Source organism: Neomonachus schauinslandi, chromosome 9 (genome assembly GCF_002201575.2).
Source record: "Neomonachus schauinslandi chromosome 9, ASM220157v2, whole genome shotgun sequence".
NCBI classification, from domain to species: Eukaryota; Metazoa; Chordata; class Mammalia; order Carnivora; family Phocidae; genus Neomonachus; species Neomonachus schauinslandi.
The window spans coordinates 125211493-125234930 of NC_058411.1; the positions used below are offsets into that span (position 1 = coordinate 125211493).

General features: G+C 42.2%; 1 protein-coding gene across 1 annotated transcript in view; it reads left to right on the top strand.

The window, feature by feature from the left end:
• ADAMTS17 (ADAM metallopeptidase with thrombospondin type 1 motif 17) overlaps nucleotides 1-23438 on the top strand; it is a 342817-nt gene that overhangs the window by 168098 nt on the left and 151281 nt on the right. Inside the window, exon 10 of the mRNA XM_021680437.1 lies at nucleotides 22794-22895. Coding sequence (XP_021536112.1) covers nucleotides 22794-22895 — 102 coding nt within the window. The remainder of the gene's footprint in view (nucleotides 1-22793; nucleotides 22896-23438) is intronic.

Consider the following 23438-nt stretch of genomic DNA (forward strand, 5'->3'; position numbering starts at 1 on the left):
CTTCTGCCTTTGGCCAAGATGAAGTAACAGGGACCAGATTTGCCTTTCCACCTGAAGCAACTAAGAAATCAGATGACCTATATGAAATAGTGATTTTTTTCTTGACATTGGACATCCAGCAAGAAAGAATTGTGATCCTTGAGAGATGTGAAGCACCTAAGGTGAGCCCTCTGATTATCCTGGCTTACTGCCTGGACAGTCTCTAGGCTGTGGCACAGGGAGGGAGAACTGAGAAGAAACAAATCTTCCTGAGTTGAAGAAACAGAGCTGGGAGCACAGAGAGGCCAAGGAAGTTAGAGTTCACAGAGAGAGGTGCCACAGAAGAGCTTTATAAAGAAAGAACCTCAGAAATGTGCTCAAGATCTCCATGGATCTTCAGCTTAGTACTCAGCAATGTATGTGTGAGAAGACTACCCAAGGCCATCTGAAAATATTAGAGGGAACAACCACTGGAGCTCATGTAAAATGCACAGAAGAGTGTCGTGTCAGTAGCATGGCAAAATTAGCCCTGTCCTAAATGCTGATCTAGTGCCACCTAATAAAGTTTAGAAGCAAAATCTGAAAGGATCACGCTGTTTCCAGGTGACTTAGGCAGGTCCTGGAACAAAGCTCAAAAATATTTGTAGAAATACAAATTCATTCACCACTCAATAAAATAAAACTCACAATGTCTAGCATCAAATAAATTACCAGGTCTTCAAAGGAGCAGAAAAATACATCCATAATGAGGAGAAAAATCAATCAATCAATCAATCAAAACTGACCAAGAAAGACACAGACAAGGGCGTTAAAACAGGAATTGTAACCATAGTCCAGGTTCAAGAAGATAGCAGAAAGATTGAACATGTTAAGTAGAGATCAGGAAGATATAAAACAGATCCCAAGGAAATTCTAGAAATGAAAACTCCACTGTCTGAAATGAAGGAGACACTGTGGCTGGGAAATGAGAGATTGCGGAAGAAATCATCAGTGGACTTGGAAGTGATTAAAACTATCCAGAATGAAACTTAAGGAGTAAAAAGACAGATAAGAAATAGAAGACAGCATCAGTGAGCTGTGGGTCTTCAGGTGGCCTTATATATATGCAGACAATACCCCAGAAGGAAATGAGAGAGAGCAAGGACAGAAATAATCGAAGAAAAAAATGGCTAAAAAAAATTCCAAGCTTGATGAAAATGATAAGCCCACAGATCCAAGAAGCTCAATGACCCACAAGCACAAGAAACATGAAGAAATCTAGATCAACACTCATGATCCAGTTGCTTAAAAGTAATGATAAAGAGAAAATCTTAAAAGGGCCAGAGGAGAAAAGTTATGAACACATAAACAAAGGTTAAAAAAAAAAAAGTATTTCTCATTTGAAACAATGCAAGCGGAAAGATGGTAGAGCAGCATCTTTAAAGTACTGAGAGGGGAAAAAAAAAAAAAAAAAAAAAGCCTGTCACCTTAGAAATCAATACCTGGCAAAAATCTCTTTGAAAAATTAAGGTGAAATGGAGTTTTTCTTTTATGCAAAAGCTTAAAATATTCATCGCTGGCCCAACCCATGCTTTAATATTCCATGCAGGAATATTAAAAGAAATCTTTCAGGCAGAAAGAAAATGATAGTAGATGGAAATACGTATCTACACAAAGAAATGAAGAACCCTGGAAGTAGGGACCACATGGGTGAATATATGATATACTTAAATATGCTCAAATGTCTTTAAAAGATCATTGACCATTTAAACAACTGTCTTACAGAAAAAAATAAGAATACAGTCATGGTCAATGTCCAGGTCCTAATTCCCAGAACCTGTGAGCTTTACCTTTGTAGGGCAAGAGGGACTTCTCAGGTTTTATTCAGTTAAGGATCTTGAGATGGGGAGATTTCCTGGATTCTCTAGATGGGCCTGATGTAATCAGAAGGGTGCATACTGAGAGGGAGGCAGGAGATCAGAATAGGTAGCCAAAGGAAGCAGAATGATAGCAGGAGGAAAAGGTGGAAGTCATGCAAGGAGGCGGCCATCCGCCAAGGACAGCAAGGCAGCTTCTAGGAGCTGAAAAGTTCAGGGAAATAGATTTTCCCCTCAGAGCCTCCAGAGGGAACCAGCCCTGTGAAAACCTTGATGTAAGCCCATAGCAACTGATTTTGGACTTCCAACTTCCAGAACTGTACGATGAGAAATTAGTGTTCTCTTAAGCCACGAAGTTTATGGTGATGTTTTTTAGAGAAGCCGTAGAAAACACTAATAGCTTTGCTATGGGAAACCAGTATGGCAATGTAGAGTTTATGACATTCATAAGAGTAAAGTGCATGACATTCTTCATTTTTCTGTGTAGAAGATGCAGATGTGATCTTCATGTGTTACTGAAGTAGATCAGTTCAGTGTCTGTTTGGAGAGCAGGGTGATAGTCCTCTTGGTTGAGGGGAGTCACTTGTACATAGTAAACAGCCAATAATTGACATAATTTTGTACTTTTCAACCTATGGAGTTTTTTTGTTTTTAGAGAGAGAGCGCACATATGCAAGCACGAGGTGGGGAGGGGCAGAGGGAGAGTGAGAGAGAGAATCTTAAGCAGGCTTCACACTCAGCTTGGAGCCCAATGTGGGGCTCGGTCTCATGACCCTGAGATCATGACCTGAGTTGATGAAATCAAGAGTCTGATGCTCAACCGACTGAGCCACCCAATAGCCTATGGTTTTGTCATCATATGGACAGTTCCTCTCTGAAGAGGAGTAATGGGAGGGCAGTGTGCTCACAGGGGAAGAGAGTGGGTAGTTTCAGAATTAGTGTAGCCAATAGACAACTCACCTCCATAGGAAATTGTGTTGGCTTATATTTTTTAACTTAAAAAAAAATTGTAAGGCTGAGTTAAAGGAACTTGGATAATTTTGCTATGGACCAATGAAGCTAACAAATTGTGACAGATTGCCAAAAATAGGGAGTCTTTTTCACGTTCTTCCCAAAAAAACCCTAAAATAATGTATTTTTGGATTTCCCAGTTCAAGGAGAGGACTAGGTAAGATCATATAATGAATGGAGCGCTAACCTAGAAGGCAGGAGAACAGATTCAGGCCTGTCTTGAAGGAATAATATTGAACTCCCTGCCTCAGTTTCCCTTCTGTAAAATAAGCCTGTTGGATGATCTCTAAAGTCCTTTTGGTGGTAGAATTCTAAGCCCCTCTAACAAATTTGTTGCAATGAACAAATAAAATAAGTACTTTTAAAGTAGTAAAAAAAAAAAAAAAAAAGAAAGAAAGAAAAGAGTAAAGTGCATGATATTCACACAAAGACCAGAGCAGGAGAAAGGGTCATATACTATTGTAAGGTTTTTATACTACATATGAAGTGGAATAAATTGCACAGGAAGACAGACTTGATAAGTTAAAGATGTATATATATAGTATCAACTGTAAGTCAACCAACAAAAAACACAACAAAGCTATAGCTAATAAGCCATACAAAGGACACAAAATGTGAGCATATATTGCTTATCCCTGTGACCCTTTAAGCGTATTAGAAATAGGTTACGTAAAGTGGATTGTAAGTGCATGTTTCATGTTAGTCATTTATACTCCATTCTGCTAAGACAATGGCACAGTTGACGTTGGGGCCCGTGACATATTCCGTTTAGATGTGGGTCTCCTTGTGGCCCCCGTGCTCATCCCATTTCTCCAGCTGTCCAGTTCTTCACAATAATCCCACCCGTGACGTCATGACATGTCAAGGGTCTCCAGTCATTTCAGAGGGAACTGTGGTGCAGAATTCTCGGCAAAATCCTCCAAATCACGTGAGGCCCCCTTTAATAGGAAAGAAAAAAGTTAATACTTACCATGAAAAAGAAAGAAAAACACTCACAGCCAGGAATTTTAGGGGAATGAATATCACGAAGCCAATACAACTCCAAGAATCTGAAGGAACCTCTTCTTTTACAAACCACATTCATGCAGAACAGTTGGAAACACCATCCATGTTCTTAGGTCCAGGCTCCCCCAAAGCTTGTTGATGGTGAGAACTTCATTGGCAAGCCCCTCAGCTGGTGTTCCTGTGCAGAGCTGTATGGGGGTAGGTTGGAAAAATACCTAAACATCAGTGAGGCAAGCGGGTGTGTGTGTGTGTGTTTTAGAAATTTCTAGAACTTTAAGCCTATCAGACACACACAAATAATGAAACGTAATGGAGGTTGGACGCCGCCAAGGGAAGAAAACCACAAAACACACCAGTGCTGAGGAGTTGAACATTTTCTTTTTCATTTTCTGGAATACAGACCCATAAAAATAAGAAGCAAAGAAACTGGAGAGATTATATATATATATATATATATATATATATTTTTTTTTTTTATTCATGAGAGACAGAGCGAGAGAGAAAGGCAGAGGGAGAAGCAGGCTCCCAAGGAGCAGGGAGCCCGATGCGGGACTCGATCCCAGGACCCTGAGAGCATGACCTGAGCCGAAGGCAGACGCGTAACCATCTGAGCCACCCAGGCGCCCTGGAGAGATTATATTTTGAGAAAAATACTAACCACCATGACTACCGGCAGGAAGAGTTTTCATTTTGCTTCTGCCTTTTTATGAGGAACAAAAGCTTATCCCTGGCAGAAGGTGGAGGCCTATCATCTCAGAGAATTGTGTTTCTCATGGACACGTCTTTATTATTGTACAAAAGCAGGGGTTCTGAACCAGGGTCTGCCGGATAGATTTTGGAGGTTTGGCGAACAAGGATAATGAAAGTTTACATCTTTATTTTTCTCCAATCTGTAACTGAAACGAGTACAGTTGACCCTTGAACAGCACGGGTTTGCACTGTATGAATCCACTTACATGTGGGATTTTTTTATAAGTATAGTACAGTACTATGAATGTATTTTCTTTTCTTTTTTTGAGATTTTATTTATTTGAGAGTGAGCGAGCGAGCATGAGCTGGAGGGGGGCGGTGGGGAGAGGCAGAGGCAGAGGGAGAAGCAGACTCCCCACTGAGCAGGGAGCCCGACGCAGGAATTGATCCCCAGACCCCAAGATAATGACCTGAGTCAAAGGCAGACGCTTAACCAACTGAGCCACCCAGGCGCCCCTGAATGTATTTTCTCTTATATTTTCTTAACATTTTCTTTTAAAGAAATATAAAGCATAAAAAATATACTATGTACTATAGGTAACATACAAAATATGGGGTAATCAACTGTTTATGTTACTGGTAAAGCCTCCAGTCGGCAGTCAGCTACTAGTAGTCAGGTTTTGGGGGAGTCAGAAGTTACACATGTGGACTTTCAGTGGTGTCAGGGGTTTGCATCCCTATGCCCATGTTGTGCAAGGGTCAACTGTATTTCCTTCAATCATGGATGTTGGCGATAAGCCCAGCAGTCTTAGCAGCACCCATGACTGCCTCGGGATTAGAACTCCCAGATAGTTCCATACTGCATGATGGTTGTAGCTGCTGTCTCAAGTTATCATTTACGCTCACCACTACTTTAAAATTAACATTGCTTAGGGGCCCCTGGGTGGCTCAGTCGATTAAGCATCTGATTCTTGATTTCCGCTCAGGTCATGATCTCAGCGTCGTGAGATCGAGCCCCGCATCAGGCTCCCCTCCCAGCGCAGAGTCTGCTTGTCCCTTTCCCTCTGCTCTTCCCCCTACTTGCTCTCTTGTCTCTTTCTCTGTCTCTCTCAAATACATAATCTTTAAAATTACGGTGGTTATTAGACCCAGGGCCAGATCTTCTCAAGTAATGTGTTGACAAAGAAACACATGGGTCACTAAACTACAAGTTGGTATTTATTTTTGCGTTTTGGATTATACTTAAATTTAATTGTTTCCTTGGCAATCTTATGAGTTGTATAATTATGCATTGACAAATATTGTTCTGCAGAGGTGTTTATGGGCTCCCCAGGTGCCTCGTAGTGCAGGGCCAGGTGCTCGGTGCTAGGCGGTGGCAGGCCGCCATCTGTTCCCAGCAGGAGGTGCTGGCTTGCCATGAGCTATTACTCTTCTTTAGTTGGAATTTTAAATACGGAACCTCCTTCTGACTAGGACTTTGTGTATGTTCTTTGACACAATTCATAGGCATTTTAAGATCAATCCAAATTACAAGCCATTTCCGCATTCAAAGGCATAGGGTGAATAACTTGGGAAAAACGGTTGCTTTGGGAGTAGCCTAGCTTCAAATATTAACCAGATTTCTTGCCTTCTTAACGATTTGCATACTAGAGAACCCAGAAAAATTAAAATACAGTCCATTTTCATGTGTAGGGCCCTGGAGATCCCCACACCATCACCATGACATCCATGTCTGTCTGCAGAATACTGGTATTGTAAGGCTCAAAGCTGTCTATGGAAATATGAACTACCAAAAAAAAAATTGGCATCAATAGCTGGCATTTCTTGCAGCAATTATTGGCAAATATAGCCGTCTCCTCTTTTAGCCAATGGTAATGTGATGTTTTTAATTCAATAAAGCATTTCAAGAAAGTCCAAACATAAAAGTTCTAAACATTGGATGGTAAATATTTATTACAAAGGGGAAATGAACTTGACACAATTAGCCCGATCCGTCTTCTTTATGATACAAGTTCTTCCTGTCTCTGTCAGGAAAGTCACTGGAAAGCAAAGGCACTATTTAATAAGACTTTAAAGCTGTTGGGGCTCAGATATCCTGCTGGGTGAAGCAGAGGGTGAGAGAGCCCAAGGTAGGTATCATCAACTGAAAGGAAGAGTGTGACATGGCTTCGGGAAACCGAAGGAAGAAATGCAGAGTTAGGACAACATTATGACAATGATCACACAGCCTCATAAAGCCCCCAGCCCTTTCCTGCACGGAAGATATTTATCTGTCCCCCCTCGTCACCCTGGTTCCTGGAGATTCTGAGTTGAAAGGTGCTATGTAACGACCACTCACCCTTAACCCTACAACCTCCTTGGCAACACATTCCACCATCATTGCCCTGAAGCCCATGCATGACCGTCTCTGGAGAGGAAAGTAGTGCTAGGAAGGGATGAACACCAGCCTTATAACTGCCTTGAGCAAGGCTGTGCCCACATGTCATGGCGTTTGTAATGGACGGACATGTGCCTATCATGCTGTTTTGTTTTTTGTTTTTTAAAGTATTGAGCACAGAAGCTATAGGCCAATTGTTTCAGGAAGGCCTGAGTGTCTAGAATGGGTCTTATGTCTTCTTTCTACCTATTGTTTGCCCTTCGCATTTAGTTCTCTTGGCCTTTCAGCACAGCATGGAGGTGCTGTTCTTATGACACAGTGCTTAAGAAGGTCGCCTCCCAAGTCAGGCACCCAGGGTCATGTCCTGCCTCTGCCTCTTGAGCAATTTACACAGTCTCTTCTGCCTCAGTTTTCCAATCTGGAAATGGGAAAAAGAGCTCTACTTACACACCGTAAGGTTATTATGAGGGCTTAAGGAACAAATGAGTTAGAGTACTTAGCATGTACTATGCACTCAGTAAAGGTTAGCTAGTACCATTGTTTTCCATCCTGGAGTCAGTGGTAGAGGGGACGCTTGTTTAGCTGACAGTCTTGTTGGCTGGTCCTTTTCTGTATCTTTCCTTGTGCTGTCCTTGCAGTTCCTCCTGCTAATGCTGAGAGCACCAGGCATTGCTCTCCAGCATCCAGTCCCTCTCTCTCATCACACACACCCCAAGTCCCTGGGATGGAAAGGCTCTTTGCGAACTTTCCCAATTCCCATAGCGATTCTCATGGGCATCTTGATGGCTAGAGATCCCTGTGGGGTCAGAACTACAGGTTCTTTTCTCTGATGTTGGTCACTTCTACACCTGGTGGGTCATTAGAAGCTCCTCCAGAGAATGTCAGAAGTTTTAATGCCCTCCTCCAGATCTTCAGCCTCTGAGTCTCTAGAAGACAGCTTCCTGGGGGATCTCACACTCAGCCGGGCTTGGGAACTGCCGATCTGAAGGAGACCTGCCCCTTTAATGCCGAGTACCTGGCCAGAGTGGGCGGCTGGCCTGAACCAGAGCCTCGCCCTGCCCCTCTCAGACAGACAGGGCCACGCGGTAGGACGTTGGGTTGGGTGCCAGGTTGAAAGCTGTCCTGCCTGCCTCAGTCTCAGCCTCCTGCCCAGCATCTGCAGCCTCTCTCAAAACTGTTGGGCTTTGGCAGCAGATGGCCCCAATTTTCCAGAAGTGTTTGGAAGTTTACAGTAGACTGCTTCCTCAGAGAGCTCTCCAGACTTTGCAAGTTGTGTGTTATCTGCCATTTCTTGTCCCCCGTCACCCCCCCACCCTTGCCAGCAGAGTGCCCGGGTGCCTGGCCCTGCCTTCATCCAGCAGCAGCTTCTCTCTCCCCCAAGGTGGCCCCAGCCAGGTAACCGTCTCTCTGCGACCTACAGGACATGGAAGGAGAGACCAACCTCAGGGCTCAGGGAGCCTTCCAGAAAGGGGGCTGGCATGCCAGCCTGGGGGAAGGCTTCAAACTGCAGTAGTACTTGTGGAAAATTTGGATTAGTAACTTTTTCATCCAGCTCTTATTTTATCTCCCTTTTGGCTTGCGTTATCAGCAACACATTTCTGAGGGTTTTTACATAACCATTGCCTTCAGTATGGCTGCGAGACAGAGCCGTTCTCCAAACACTCAGTGGGTGCCCGGTGAGGAAGAGAATCAAAACAACCTCCCCAGCACTTAAAACGGACACCGGACACCACCAGTTGAAGAAAAATGGTAAAGCTTTGAATGCATGAACAGTGCTGTCTCCTGAGGAACTCAGACCTTGCCTGTGTTTTCACAGTACGCCAGGGAGGGAAGCTTGGCACCGGCCTATTTGTCCCGCAGCTGTTGGAGGCAGTCTGCTGCGAAATGCCGTTGATACGACTTTTGCCAAACCTTAAATGGAGCCAGTGAGGCAACAGATGCTAGAACCAGACAGCTGTTTCATTTCCTTTGTTCTTTGTCCCGGACCAGTAGCTTTCCACTGCTGTTTGGTTTGGTTTGGTTTGGGGATTTTTTTTGGTTTTTTGGTTTTTGGTTGTTGTTGTTGGTTTGGGGTTTTTTTGTTTGTTTGTTTGGTTTTTATTTTGTTGTTTTTTTTGCTTTCCCATCTGACCTTATTTCACTTTTTTTTTTCCCTATAAAACTTGATACTTTCACCATTTAACAAAAACGTTAAAATCCAAGGCAGGATAAAATTTTACCTGTACATGATAAATGCGATCCTCCTTTATTCGTCTTATGCAGGAGTTGGTCTCGAGCTGATTGCCCTACTTTCTTCTGCTGTTGGAGCAGGAGCTTGGGGGAGCCTGTGCACCCCCACCCCTGATGTGACTTGAGTGGCTGTACGTTTCATCTGAGCCAAGATTATGTTGCCCAGTGATGCTTGCAAACAGAACATTACAGGCACAGGGCCCAAAGCATTCCATTCTATTGCAAATATGAGACAGTGATGAGACCAAGTGCCTGGTTGATGCGAAGGATGCGAGTTTGTAGGGGGAGGAAGCAGAAGAGGAAATTGGGACCCATCAAGAGGCAGTATTACAACCAGTGGATAAGAGTATGTGTTCTAGGGTCAGGAAAGGTCCCAGCTCCACAGCTTGGCTAGGTCACTGCAAAGTGTGACCAGTGATTGTTTCTGTCTCCTAAGATTGGCATGAGTGGCAATGAGATAATTCTGATAAAGTACTTAGCCTGAGCTCAGTAAACGCTTAGAGTATGTTAGCTTTTCCCTCATGCTATCAGAGCAGTGCATGGCCTCACTCATGAAGGTATTTGTTCATTCATTGATTTATTCATTTGCTCATTCAGCAAGGCTTGTCTGGGTGTGTACCATGTGCTTCCACATGTATTAGCTTCCAGCTAATGAGAGCAGGAGGCAATGAAACACAGCCAGTGCCCCCTCCCTCCCCCCCACCCTAAGGAATACAGGATGGAGGGGAGCCAAGGGGGTAGCAGGTGAGACACATGGGACTGTCGCTCAGCAGGACCAGTTGGAGGTGGAGTGTTCTTAGAACCCTGATGGGTTCTTCCTGGTGGGAATGGAGAAAAGAAGGAAAGACTTTCCAAAAATGGGGCTCCTGGATTTGGCCTTGAAGAATACGGGGAATGATATCATGGCTCTCTATTTAGATTATATATTTTGGTTCTGGTTCTTTCCCTGGACTGAGCTCTCTGAGGGCAGGTAGCAGGTCCCACTCCCTGTCCACCTTACTTCTCCAGTGTGGCGTGGTACAGCCTGCAGAGATGTGGACTCCCCGGCAGAAGCAGCAGCCTGTGCAGGGGTGCGGGGATGTGGGTAGTCAGGTACACGTAGTGCAGGGGTGCATGGAGGCGGCAGGGAGAGGAGAGGGGCTATGTCATAGGGGTTTTAAGTGAGTGCTGTAGGGAGTGATGGGTGGGTTAAATTGAGATCTGTGTTTCCAAAGAGATGTTGCAGATATATTGAGCGTGAGGAAGACTGCAGTCAAGAAGACCTGCAGGAAATGATTGCATTTGTCCAGATGAGAGAGGAAGAAGACTTGGACGAGGCAGTGGCATTGAGGCTGAAAAGAAAGAATTCACTCCGGGGGCACCTGGGTGGCTCAATTGGTTAAGTGACTGCCTTCAGCTCAGGTCATGATCCCAGGGCCCTGGGATCGAGCCCCACATCAGGCTCCCTGCTTGGCGGGGAGTCTGCTTCTCCCTCGGACCCTCCCCCGTCTCATGTGCTCTCTCTCATTCTCTCTCTCTAAAATAAATAAATAAAATCTTTAAAAAAAAAAAAAAGAATTCACTCCGGAAAAGCCACATTGCCATTTTCACATTTATCTGATCGATACTTTGTAAATATGCATTGTGGGCACGGAGGTCATTGTAGTAAAGACCATCTCCACCACAGATGCTTGGTTATCAGTGTGACTTTTCAGAATCAAGTTTGTTTTCTGAATAAGCAATGTATGCACAAGGTGTGAAATTCAAAACATAAACATTTGTAGATTTCCTTTTTCATACAAATACTAGCATCCTGCCATGCTGTTGTGTATCTTGCTTTTTTTCTCTTAACGACGTTTTAGAGTTGTTCAATACCTATATAAACAGAGTTGCCCCACCCTTTTTCTTTTTTTTTTTTTTAACTACAGATTGTGTTGTTTTTTAGCCTTTTATTGTGAGGTAGCTTTAGACTTAAAGAAGAGGTACAAAAATAGTACAGAAAGTATATACCTTTCCCCCCAGCTTCCCTCTGTGTCAGCATCTTACAGAACCCTAAAACCATTATCAAAACCAGGATATATTTCCCGGTACAGTACTGTTCACTAAGTACATGCAGATGTCACTGGTTTTCGTGCCAATGTCCTTTTTCTGTACCGGGATCCAGTTTTGCATTTAGTTAGTCCTGTCTCCTTGGTCTCCTCCCATCTGTGGTGGTTCCTTGGTCTTTGTCTTTCTTGACCTTGTCACCTGAGCCGTACTGGTCAATTATTTTGCAATCTGGGTTTACCTGCTGTTTTCTCTTGATTAAATTGAGGTTATGCATGATTGGGAAGGAGACCACCCTACGTCTTGTTACAAGGGTATCCCCTTATCTGCAGTTTTGCCTTCTGTGGGTTCAGTTACCCACGGTCAGCTGTGGTCTGAAGCAGTTGATCCTCCTGAGGTGTGGTCAGGTCAGTCGTAGCCTATCCCCAGGTCACAATACCTATGACATGCAGTGATGATGTCACTTCATCAAATTATGTAGGCATTTTTTCATCTCACATCATCACAAGAAGGATGAATACAGTAAGATACTTTGAGAGACCACATTCACAACACTTTTATTACAGTATGTTGTCATAGTTGTTGTGTTTTGTAGTTGTTCTTAATCTCTTACTGTGTCTAATTTATAAATTAAACTCTGTCATAGGGATGTACATATAGGAAGTAACAGTATATATAGGGTTCAGTACTATCCATGGTTTAAGGCATCCACTGGGAGGCTTGGAACACATCCCCTATGGATAAAGTGGGACTGTTGTACTGATAATATTAACCTTGGTCACCTGGCTAATGTATCTTGAAGGATTCTCCACTGTAACTTTTTTTTAATGTAAATTAAATTTAATTAGCATAGAGTGTATTATTAATTTCAGGGGTAGAATTTAGTGATTCACCAGTGACATATAACACCCAGTGCTCATTCCATCAAGTGCCCTCCTTAATGCCCATCACCCAGTTACCCCATCCCCTCCACCCCCCCAGCAACCCTCAGTTTGTTTCTTATAGTTAAGAGTCTCTTATCTCCACTGTAACTTACTATTTTTCTTTTTGTCATTACTGTTGAGTTTATCTATAGCCGAGTTTCCTGACCTCGGCACTATTGAAATAATTCTTTGCTGCAGCTATCTTATACACGGTAGGATATTTAGTAACAACCTTAGCCTCTACCCAGTATAAGTCAGGGGCATCCCCTAGATGTGACAACCAAAAAAATGTCTTCACACATTGTCAAATACCTTGCAGGGAGCCAGAATCACCCCAAGTTGAGATAAATACCTAGAAGTGGATAAAAGGTCATTTATGCATGTATGTAATTTTTGGAGTTTTATTCACCTGTATATAACACAACAGGAAACACCAAAAAGTTCAAATCCTAAGTGTACAGTTACATTCATTTTTCTTATAAACTGAACACATCAGTTTAAACTGCACATCAAGAAATAGAGCATCTCTGCAATTCCAGAAGCTTCCCTAAAGCCCCCTTCTATTCACTGGTCCCCAGCAATAATCACTATCTTTCTTTCTGATCCCACAGACTAATTTTGCCTGTCTTTGAACTTGAGATGAAATTAGGTGCATGCCTCTCAGTTCTTGATAGATATTATCAGATTGATCTCCAAAAAAGCTTATCTATTTACACTCCCATAAACAACATATGGAAGTTCCTGTCTCCGCACATCTTCACCCAGCCTGTCTGGTGCCTTGCCAATCTGAGTATTTAGGAAATGAGTCTGTTGCAGGTTGAATGGCATTTCTCTTATTAATGACTTTGAGCATATTTTTATATATTAAGAAGCCAGTTGTGTTCTCTTTTCTGTGGACTGTCTTTTTAAATCTTTTGAATTATTGATCTTTTTTTAGTGATTTGTTGGAAATTTTATTTCTAAGGAAATTGGCCCTTTAGCTGATATATGAGCTGCAAATTTTTTTGCAGTTTGCTTACTTTTTTTTTTTCATTTTATGTCAAGCAGAAATGTGTGTGTGTGTGCATGTGTATGTGTGTAAAGTCAAATATATCAGTAAGTTTATAAGGCTTCTGAGTTTTATGTCATGCTTAGAAAGGTCTTCCCTACTCCTAAACTGTAAATAAACTTAATTCATGTGATATCTTTTAGCACTTTTATGATTTCATTTTTATTTTTAAATCCTTAATACAGCAGTCATTTATTTTAGTGTAAGGTATAAGGTAAGGGATCCAACCTCACTTTGTTTCCAGATGGCCTCTCAGGTGGATCCATACCATTTATTAATTAATTTATTTCTCCCCATAAATTTGAAATGCTATCTTTATAATATATTATACTTCTTTGTGTCTTATTTTTAAAATATATTTCCGGATTTTTCCAATCTATTCCACTGATATAATCATGTACCTCTTAATACTTACATGACTGTAGCTTTATAAAATATTTTAATACACTAACCATATGCTTTTTCACAGTTTTACTGGCTATTCTTTCTTGTTTATTTTTCCATATGGTCTTTAGATCTGCTTGTTTAGGTCCAAATTGTGTTGGTATTTTAAATTCAATTACATTATTTTGGAGACTAACTTGGTGAAAAATATATGCCTTTATACTTTGAGTCTTCCTACGTAGTGTTTCTTTACATCCATTCAAGACATCTTCCCTCTCTCCCTCAGGGACATTTAAAATTTTTCTTTATGTTTATTTTGTAAGTTTCTTGTTACAGTTATCCCTATAGAATATTTTTTGCTATATGAATGTGATCTTTTATTCCATTATATCTTTAAAATTGGTTGTAGTTGCTATTTATAAAGAGCTTTGATTACTGTATTTTAATTTTCTGCCCAACCATCTGACTGAATTCTTTTAGAAATTATAATAGTTCTTTAGTTGAGTCATTTGGTTTTTTAGTTATATAATTCCATATTAGCCCCTAATTCTTTCTTTCATCTAAAATAATAGCAGTGTGATAATATACATTCTTTTCTTCTCAGTTTTAATGAGAATGCTTCCGATGTTCCCCATGAGATAGATATTTATCAAATGAAGGAAGTATCTGTTTATGTTTATTGTTAAGAATTTTAAAGATTTTTTTATTTATTCATTTGACACACACACAGAGAGAGAGAGAGAATGAGCAGGTGGAGAAGCAGAGGGAGGGGGAGAAGCAGGCCCCCCGCGGAGCAGGGAGCCCGATGCGGGGCTCGATCCCAAGACCCTGGGATCATGATCTGAGCCGAAGGCAGACGCTTAACCATCTGAGCCACCCAGGCGCCCCTTGTTAAGAATTTTAATAAGAGGTTTTGATTAAATTTTATTGAATGTCTTCTCAGCATCCATGGAGAGGACTGGATGAGTTCTCTCTTTGAATTATTAATGTGGCAAATTATATTAGCAGGTTTTCTAATACTGAACTCTTCAGATTCTTGGAGTAAACCTTACTTGGCCATGGTGTATGTTTCACTATATTAGTAAATTTTATTTAGGATTTTTGCCACAGTGTTCATAAATGAGTTTGGTCTGAACCTTTTTTCTTTTCCTGTGCTTATCTTGTTCAGTTTGGTTTCAGTGTGATATCAATTAATATAAATAATAAGGAAAACTTTTCCCCCTTTTTAAATGCTCTTAAACAGTTTGAATGGATTGGTGTTATCTGTTTCTGAAAGATTAAATAGAGTCTCCTTATGAAAAATACTGCTAAGAAACCATGTGGGCCAGAGGTTTTCAGGAAGGGTAGCTCATTGACCAGCTTCCCTAGGTCTTCTATATTAACTAGTTTATGTGCATTTTTACTCTATTCTGGGTTTGTTTTGTTTTTTTTTTTTTTAAAGATTTCATTTATTTATTTGAGAGAGAGCATGAGCAGAGAGGGGGCAGAGGGAGAGAGAGAAGCAGACTCCCCGCTGGGCAGGGAGCCTGATGCAGGACTCGATCCCAGGACCCTGAGATCATGACCTGAGCCGGAGGCAGATGCTTAAATGACTGAGCCATGCAGGTGCCCCACATTTTACTCTATTCTGAACAATAGCTCTATTAATTTATATACTGTAAGGAAATAACTTCATCTCAAGTTTAGGTCCATAAAATTGAGCTCAGTGATCACTGATTATTATTTAAAATTTACATGCATACATGAGAGACGATGGACTCTGAAAAACAAACTGAGGGTTCTAGAGGGGAGAGGGGTGGGAGGATGGGTTAGCCTGGTGATGGGTATTAAAGAGGGCACGTTCTGCATGGAGCACTGGGTGTTATACGCAAACAATGAATCATGGAACACTACATCAAAAACTAAAGATGTAATGTATGGTGTGATTAACATAACAAAAAATTTAAAAAATTTACATGCATACATACATATGTACATGCATACATATGTACATACATAAAATTTCCTTTACATTTTGGTTATCTTCTTCCTTTCTGTCCATCTTTTTTTCTTTCTCCTTTCTTTTCATCTTATTATTCATGCTTTCTTCCCTTTTTCTTGAATAGGTTAGCAAGTGGTTTATCCAGTTCATTTTTCCCCCAAAGAGCCAACTCATACTTGTCTATGGTTTTTCTGTTCCCTAAATAAGAAATTACTCCTTTTATCTTCATTAATTTATTCTGTTTTATTAGAAATTTATATTGTTCCACTTTCATACTTTTTGAAGTAGACAATTTTTTCCTTGTTTGAGTATTTGAGACTCTTCCTTCATCTCTCATGGTATCTAACATTTTCATCGTCATTATTTTCTTCATAATTCGCAGCTTTGGTTACGACTTCCCCATTGGCCCAAGAGTTGCTTAAAATGACATCCTATGATTTTTGCTGTTTTCAGTGGAGGCAAAGCAAGCCAGTAGTTTCATCAGATGTACAAGGGGAGGGTGTTACACAAGAGCATGAGTAGGAGGAGACAGGGGTTGTTGGGCCCATATTAGAAGCCTGCCCCCTACTAAGTGGGAAGCCTCATTATTCTACACAGTATTTGTTCTATGTTAGCTATTTTCTTCTCAAATACTGCCTCTCTTCCATTCTTTCTAGTCTCCTTCTAGGACTATGATTAGACACAGACATCAACATTTTCTCCTCTTTGTTATCTTTTAACCCAATTTTTTTTAGTATTTTCCTGTTTCTTTTCTCTTCATGCTACAATCTGTATAATTTCTTCAAATCTATTTTCCATTCACGAATTCTCTCTCTCAGTGATGTCAGAATCCACCGCTTTTCTTCAACAATTATACATTTAATGTCTCATAATAAAAGTTCTTTCTAGTTTCTTTTTCAGATGTGCCTGATCATATTCCATAGTATCTCACTGCTGGCTTGTGTACATGATGTCATCTTCTATTTCTTTAAATATTTTATAGATAGTTACTATAATGATTTTTGTTTTTCTAGAGAGAGAGAAGGTGGGCAGAGGCAGAGGGAGAGGGAGAGAGAGAATCTTAAGCAGGTTCCACACCCAGCGCAGAGCCCGATACAGGGCTCGATCTTATAACCCTGAGACAGTGACCAGAGCCAAAATCAAGAGTAGGGCACTTAACTGACTGAGCCACCCAGGCACCCCTAGGTAATTATATATTCTGTATCTGATCGTTCTATCATCTAAACAGCTTGGAAGTTTAAATCTTTTGTTGGTTGCTTCTGCTGGCTGTCATTTATGTTTCCATGTTTCATCGTGAGTTTACTTTTATTAGAAATCACCATGGAATTCTGAGAGCCTGAATGGTGGTTGCTTTCCTTCAGAGAGACTTTACATTTGTCTCAAAAAGCCAGGGGTGCCACCAATCCTTCTAGAACTGATAAACACCCTTCCAGATTCCAGACTTATTCTCCCAGCTGGAGGGTCAAGATCATTGCCAGCCCTCGGGGGAATGCACCCCTTGTATGTGCTGACTACAAATTGGACTTTTTTTTTTTTTTCAAAGATTTTATTTATTTATTTGAGAGAGAGAGTGAGAGAGAGAAAGAGCACAAGACGGGGGAGCGGGAGAGGGAGAAGCAGACTCCCTGCTGAGCAGGGAGCCCGATGCGGGACTCGATCCCGGGACTCCAGGATCATGACCTGAGCCAAAGGCAGTCGCTTAACCAACTGAGCCACCCAGGCGCCCCAAATTGGACTATGTTGTAAGTATGTACAAGTATAGCTATGTGTGTGTTTTGTGTTGGCTTTCTTGAATAGTTCTTCACTTCTGGTGAGCTCAGCAATAAGAATGACGTTTGAGGGGCACCTGGCTGGCTCAGTTGGTAAGAGCAAGAGACTCTTGATCTTGTGGTTGTAAGTTTGAGCCCCACATTGGGGTGTAGAGATTACCTAAAAATAAAATCTTTTAAAAAATGAATGACATTTTATTATAATACTTAGCTGTTTTTGGAATGGAAGAGCAGCCCTGCCTTCCATAGATGATCTATTCTGACATTTGCTGGGAGCTAAAGGTGCCACAGGCAAACTTCTCTTTAGTTTCTACTCTACCCTAATTGCATGGGCATGATGAAATAAATGCATTTCCACCTTTAAACCCCTTCTCTCCATTCCCTCTATACCCCAATTTAATTATTTTTCTTAGTGGTTAACATTTTCCCTTTAAAAGCTCTGATATCTCAGTTATTACATTTGTCTGTTTCGTTCCTCCCCCAACTAGACATGATAAAGAAATTGATATATATATGGACAATCTCTTATGCCCCCCCCCACTGCACCTTCTTTTATAGCCTGTTCTTATATCTCTACCATTTCTGTCTCATCCAAATTTATATCCTCTGCCTTTTGTTCTCTAACTTCAGCTAGAGAAGTTCTCTAACTTCATTTCAATTGATGCTTTGGTGGGTGCTCACTTCTAGTCACTTCTGGGTTTTGCATTCATTTCTCTGCTGACTGAACTTTATCCTCTAGTATTTTCTCCAGAAAAGGATTCCACTCTTTATACGTTCAAAAATAATTTTCTGGGGGCGCCTGGGTGGCCCAGTCAATTAAGCATCTGCCTTTGGCTCAGGTCATGACCTCAGGGTCCTGGGATCGAGTCCCGCATTGGGCTCCCTGCTTAGCGGGGAGTCTGCTTCTCCCTCTGCCTGCCACTCCCCCACTCCAGCTCGTGCTTTCTCCCTCTCTCTCAAATAAATAAAATATTTTTAAAAAGTAATTTTCTGTTACATAAATACCTAAGCAACACTTTAGTTGCTAGAAATTACTCAGGTTACATTTTCTTTCCTTGTATCCTTCTAAGCATCACCCCACAGTGGGTGCTGTTGTGGAGAAATCTGCAGGGAGCCTGCTGTCTTTTCCCATTGTCAGTGACTTGATCTTTTTGCCTGGCTGCTTAAAATATTTTGTGCTCTATCTCTGAAATCCAGTAACTTTTATCAAGGACATGCCTCTGTGTTCATTATTCTTCGCCATTTTTTCCTGGAATAGGGCTTTGCTTTCCAATCTGAAACTGAGAGCTTCTTTCATTTCAGGATAGGATCTTGCATTTCTCTTCAGATACCTTTTCTGTCCCATTACTTTGGTTCTCTTCTTTAGGAGTCCTGTCCTTCCACCCCAACTCAGGGCCCTTGACCTCCACAAACATCTGTCCCTCATTGGAAAAAATAGAGAGAGCTCATCCTCCTTGCCTCCCACTTTTGCTTATGTCACATCTCCTTTATGTGTCTTCCATGTCTGTCATTTCTGCCTAATCTGTTTCAATTGTTTATTCATTTTATTAAATTCACTTTTGCCTTGGTCATTAACTCCATATACCCCTCTGTGTTCAGTGGGATCTCTCTTCTTCTGCTCTCAGTGTTGTCCTCATTGGTCATCTGATTGTATTCTTTTTTACCTTCCTTGGCCCAGTTCTGATGGTTAATACTTTATCTCGTTTGACCTGACCATCTTTTCCCTGAGTTCTTATGTATTTGCTTTTTGCAAGTGCAAAAAAAAAAAAAAAAGACGCAATTACTATGTTTTTTTTTAAAAAAATAATGCACATAGGTTTGCACATTCTTTTTAGCCATATGATGATCATATTATCTGGTGAGTATTCTTCACACGCTTTCTCCCTCCTGTATCTTCTCCCTTTTTATTCATACTAATTTGTATAAATCCTGTACTGATTGTTTCTGACTATTGTTCACCTCTGAGTTATTCCTGGACCAGGGATAGATAGGATGTTCATTTGGAGAGTGTCAGGGCTATTTTCAGGCTAGGAGGAATTCTCCTTAGTGGAGGAGTGTGTGTGTTCCAACCTAAAGAGACCAGCAGTTGCAAGACTATCCACCATGCAGTCTGTCTCCTGCTCTAGGAATGGCTTCCTACACATATGGTCTCCTTGTCATTTCCTTGTGGAGCCTTGATTTTCCTGCTTCTACCTGGTGATAGGTTGGGTCCAGAGAATCTTCCCTCTCCAGTTCGAGCATGCATTTCTCTCCTTATCTTCTCTCTCTCTGTAAATAGTTTTATTATAAACAGCATACTATGCAGGCATAAAAATGCACAGATCATACATTTAGAGCTTGATTAGTTTTTAGAGAGTGAACACATCTGTTGAGCCACTACATGGGTCAAGAACCAGGATATGAACCTTGATCAGTGAACTCTCAGTCCAGCACTTCTGATCCAGCTCAGGCCCTTGACCTCTACAAACATGTGCCTCTTCTTTGGAAAAATGGAAAAAATAGAGAAAGCCCTGTCTTACTTGCCTCCCACAGCTGTCATAAGCCTCAGGATGACAGAGCGCTTTGTCATTTGGAAAGCACGACATGAATGCCAGCTCTCTAAAAGGCATCACAGTGGCAAAGATTAATGCTATCCATACTGTTTTTCCAGTACTGAAAACGAATCACAGAAGGGCAGCTGCTTAGCTTGGGCACACAGGGCAATGCTGATGGCCGAGCTGGGGTCAGAGGCTACAGCTCTAAAGTTGCCTTCTCCGCTCAATCCTCTTGTCTTTGTTTTGAAACTAAACAGAAAGGTAACCACTGTCCTGACTCCCAGCACTACCATTTTCTTCTACTTGTTTTTGAAGTTCATGTAAATGGAATCATGCAGTATTCCATTGTTCTGATAGACCATAATTCCTCTGTTGATGGCCATTTGGGCAGTTTTCAACTTTGGGACTAATACAAAGATTTTTGCTGGGAACCTTCTTGACAAAATGTTTTTGGTGAACATAGACACATGTTTCTGTCCAATGCATACCTAGAAGTGGAATTGTTGAATATTAGAATGTGCATGTCTTCAGCTTTAGTAGGTACTATCAAAGAGTTTCTCAGAGTTGTTGAACCAAGTTAGAAGCTCATCATTAATTTAAGAGCGCTCTTATCACACCACATCCTTATCAACACTTTGTATTCTCTCTCTGTCATTTAGTCATTCCGGTGGGTGTGTAGAGGTACAGAGTAGTGGTTTTAATTTGCCTTTTCTGGATGGCTGATGAAACTGAGTGCCTGTTCATGTGTTTATTGGCCATCCTTATGTTTAAATGCCCTCATTTGTGAAGTTTCCAAGTTTTTTGCCCATTTTTCTACTGTGCCATTTTAATTTGTCTGTGGGGGGGCTTTTGTTTTGTGTTTTTTACATATATTCTAGATACAAATCCTATGTTGATCCCATTCATTACAAACATCTCTCCCATGTATTACAAATATCCTCTCTCACTTTCTTACAGTTGTCTTTTGATAAACAGAAGTTCTTCATTTTAATATAGTATAATTCATTAATTTTTCCCTTTATGGTTAGTACTTTTTGTGTTCTACTTAAGGAAGCTTTGCCTGACCTCATCCCCTTTTCCCTGATGATTAGAAAAGTTTTATGGGAATGTGCTGTCTATAAAGTGCATAACAGTTCACACCACCTTCTTCCTCTCCTTCCCGATGGGGCAGGTGCGTCTCCTAATCCCAAGCACTCCTACCTCATAAATTACCTCCCAGGTCAGCCTTGTCTCACAAACACATGGCCACACACTGACACCACACTCTCAAAGAGCTCTGGGGTTAAAGTTCATGGAATCAAACATTTAATGAGATGCAGTCCATATTTATGGGACCAACTGGTGGTATGCTCAGCGTTCTCATCTTTTTACCATTCCATGGAGAGGTGAACAGTAATGGGAACACAGGGGCTTTCCTGACCCCAAATGTGCACTGTTCCACTTGAATCATCAACTTCTTTAAGGGCACAGAGCAGCTTCGACATACTTGAAAAATGAGCAAGCTCTGTGGGCTTTTGAACTCTTTGTCAAAGCCCCTCCAACTCTGCTTCCCTTCTTCCCTTTTGTTCTGTTTGTCTCTTCAACTTCGAAATACTTTTTGACTTGAGACAGCGCAGTGCACATCTCTTCTATGCAGATGTTTGAGGTTACTTGGAATGGCAGCCCTCTACATGAAGCAAGGCACACCTTTTGCAAGCTCCACTGTGACTGTCCTGAGCAAGGACCCTTGACCCTCACTGGGCCCAAAATGCACCCTCAGGTGCCCCGGCCACGTCCTGGCAGGTGATGTCTTCTTGCTGCAGCCCAGGCCTCTTCCCCATGATTGGGCTTGGCATCCTGGAAGCACTGCGTCTTTAAAAGAGCCTTCAGTACATCTGTTCTCAATTTTCAGACCACGAGGCGAGGATTTGGGTGCAAGGAGTTTATCTGGGAAGTGATCCCAGGAAGCACTGTGAGGGGTCAGGGAGGTGGGAGAAGAGGGTGGGGAATCCAAAGTGCACTGAAGGGCAGGCGACTGCAGGGACAGTGGGGCCAACCCACCAGGACCCTCTGAGAGAAGTGAGGAGCTTGCCTCGGAGCCATCCCACCCAGGGAGATGGGCTGTCTCCCATCCCTGTGGTCAAGCATCGCTCCATGGTCAGAGGATGGCCTCGGGGCAGAGAGACTGGGGAAGCAACACTGAATGCTCTGAGTCCTGGAGGGGAGACTGAGGCAGCCAGGGAGGATGCTGGCCATGTCTGCCCCAGTTCTTTTCATAAATGATCCCATCCTGAGTACTTTGTCTACGTGTGGGTTTCCTATTAATACAAATGGGAGTCTGTTTTTAAATGCTTGTCCTTGTTGAAGGGGAATTATTTTAATTGTATATTTGTGCATGTTCAGAAATTCCTTAGGTGAAATACTATAAGAAATTATGCATAAGTCAGCTGAGCTAGAAAATGGGTGACCACGGGGAGAGTGGAAAACCTTCTTTAACCCTTTGAGGTCTCTGAGCCCTTTATCGGCCTTCGGGCTCTGGATTCTAGGCCTACGTAATGGCCCCTCCAGCCTCAGCAACAAAGCTGCCTCTTCTGGCAGGCCCTGTCTGAGGAGGCTCTGCCGTGGAGATTCTTTTCCTGTGCACTATGTCCGACCCATGGGTATCTGCCTCGGACCTTCCCACATTAAACGGAAGGTATGTGTTTGTTAATGGCGCCCAGCCTGCGCCCTGCATTGGACACCCCCTCAGTAGCTAATGCAGGAGTTGCCAAACTGAATCCCCCCGCCAAGACAAGCACCCTCCTGGGAGTCAATGCACAGAATTTTGTGGAGTTAAAGTGAACCAGTTGAATGATGCGCTTTTACATACAGATTCATGACCGTCCTTTTTCCCTTCGTATTTCAAATTCCAAACCCAAACCAGTCATTGGGCCCCACCTTCCGACCCCAGGAGTGACCTGTTTCTGGTGTTCTAGGCAGTTGTGTTCCTTCCCTTGTCAGCAGCATCTGATGTGCGCTGGACTGTGGTGCCTGGTGGAAGGAGATACATCCTGCAAGACCAAGCTGGACCCTCCCCTGGATGGTACCGAGTGTGGGGCAGACAAGGTAACCCCCGCCTCCCACAGCCCTCCCCCGGCCCCCATCTCCTGGGCATCGGGCACGTCTCTTGAAGGGGAGGTGGTCTGCACTGTACTCAGGAGTGCCTGAAACTCCCCCTGGGCAGCCCCAGAAAGGCTCACGGAGCCCACTCTGGGCAAAAATGGACACTTCTATCACCTTTCTCCTTTTTTTTTTCTGGTAAGATATAAAAATCGCTTAATATTTTTGTTAAATTGACTCTTTTTGTCACACAAGTGAATTTCCTTAAAAAAAAAACCTTTTACATCAATAAACCATACATGGGAAAACAGGATCGCTGGCCATATGCAAAAGGCTATCCTAAAACGAGTTCGATGAGAACAGTGTTAGGCGATTCTAGCTCGAGGTTAAGAGAGCGAGGCCTGATGTTCATTAACAGGAGAGACTGGTGTTGGCGAGTGGGGGTGTTCAGGGCCAGCAGCCACAGATTTCTCCTTAGTCTTACTGCAAGGAGTGAACGAGATGCCATGATGAGAAACCACGAAATCACCTCTCGTGGCCCGGAAGTGC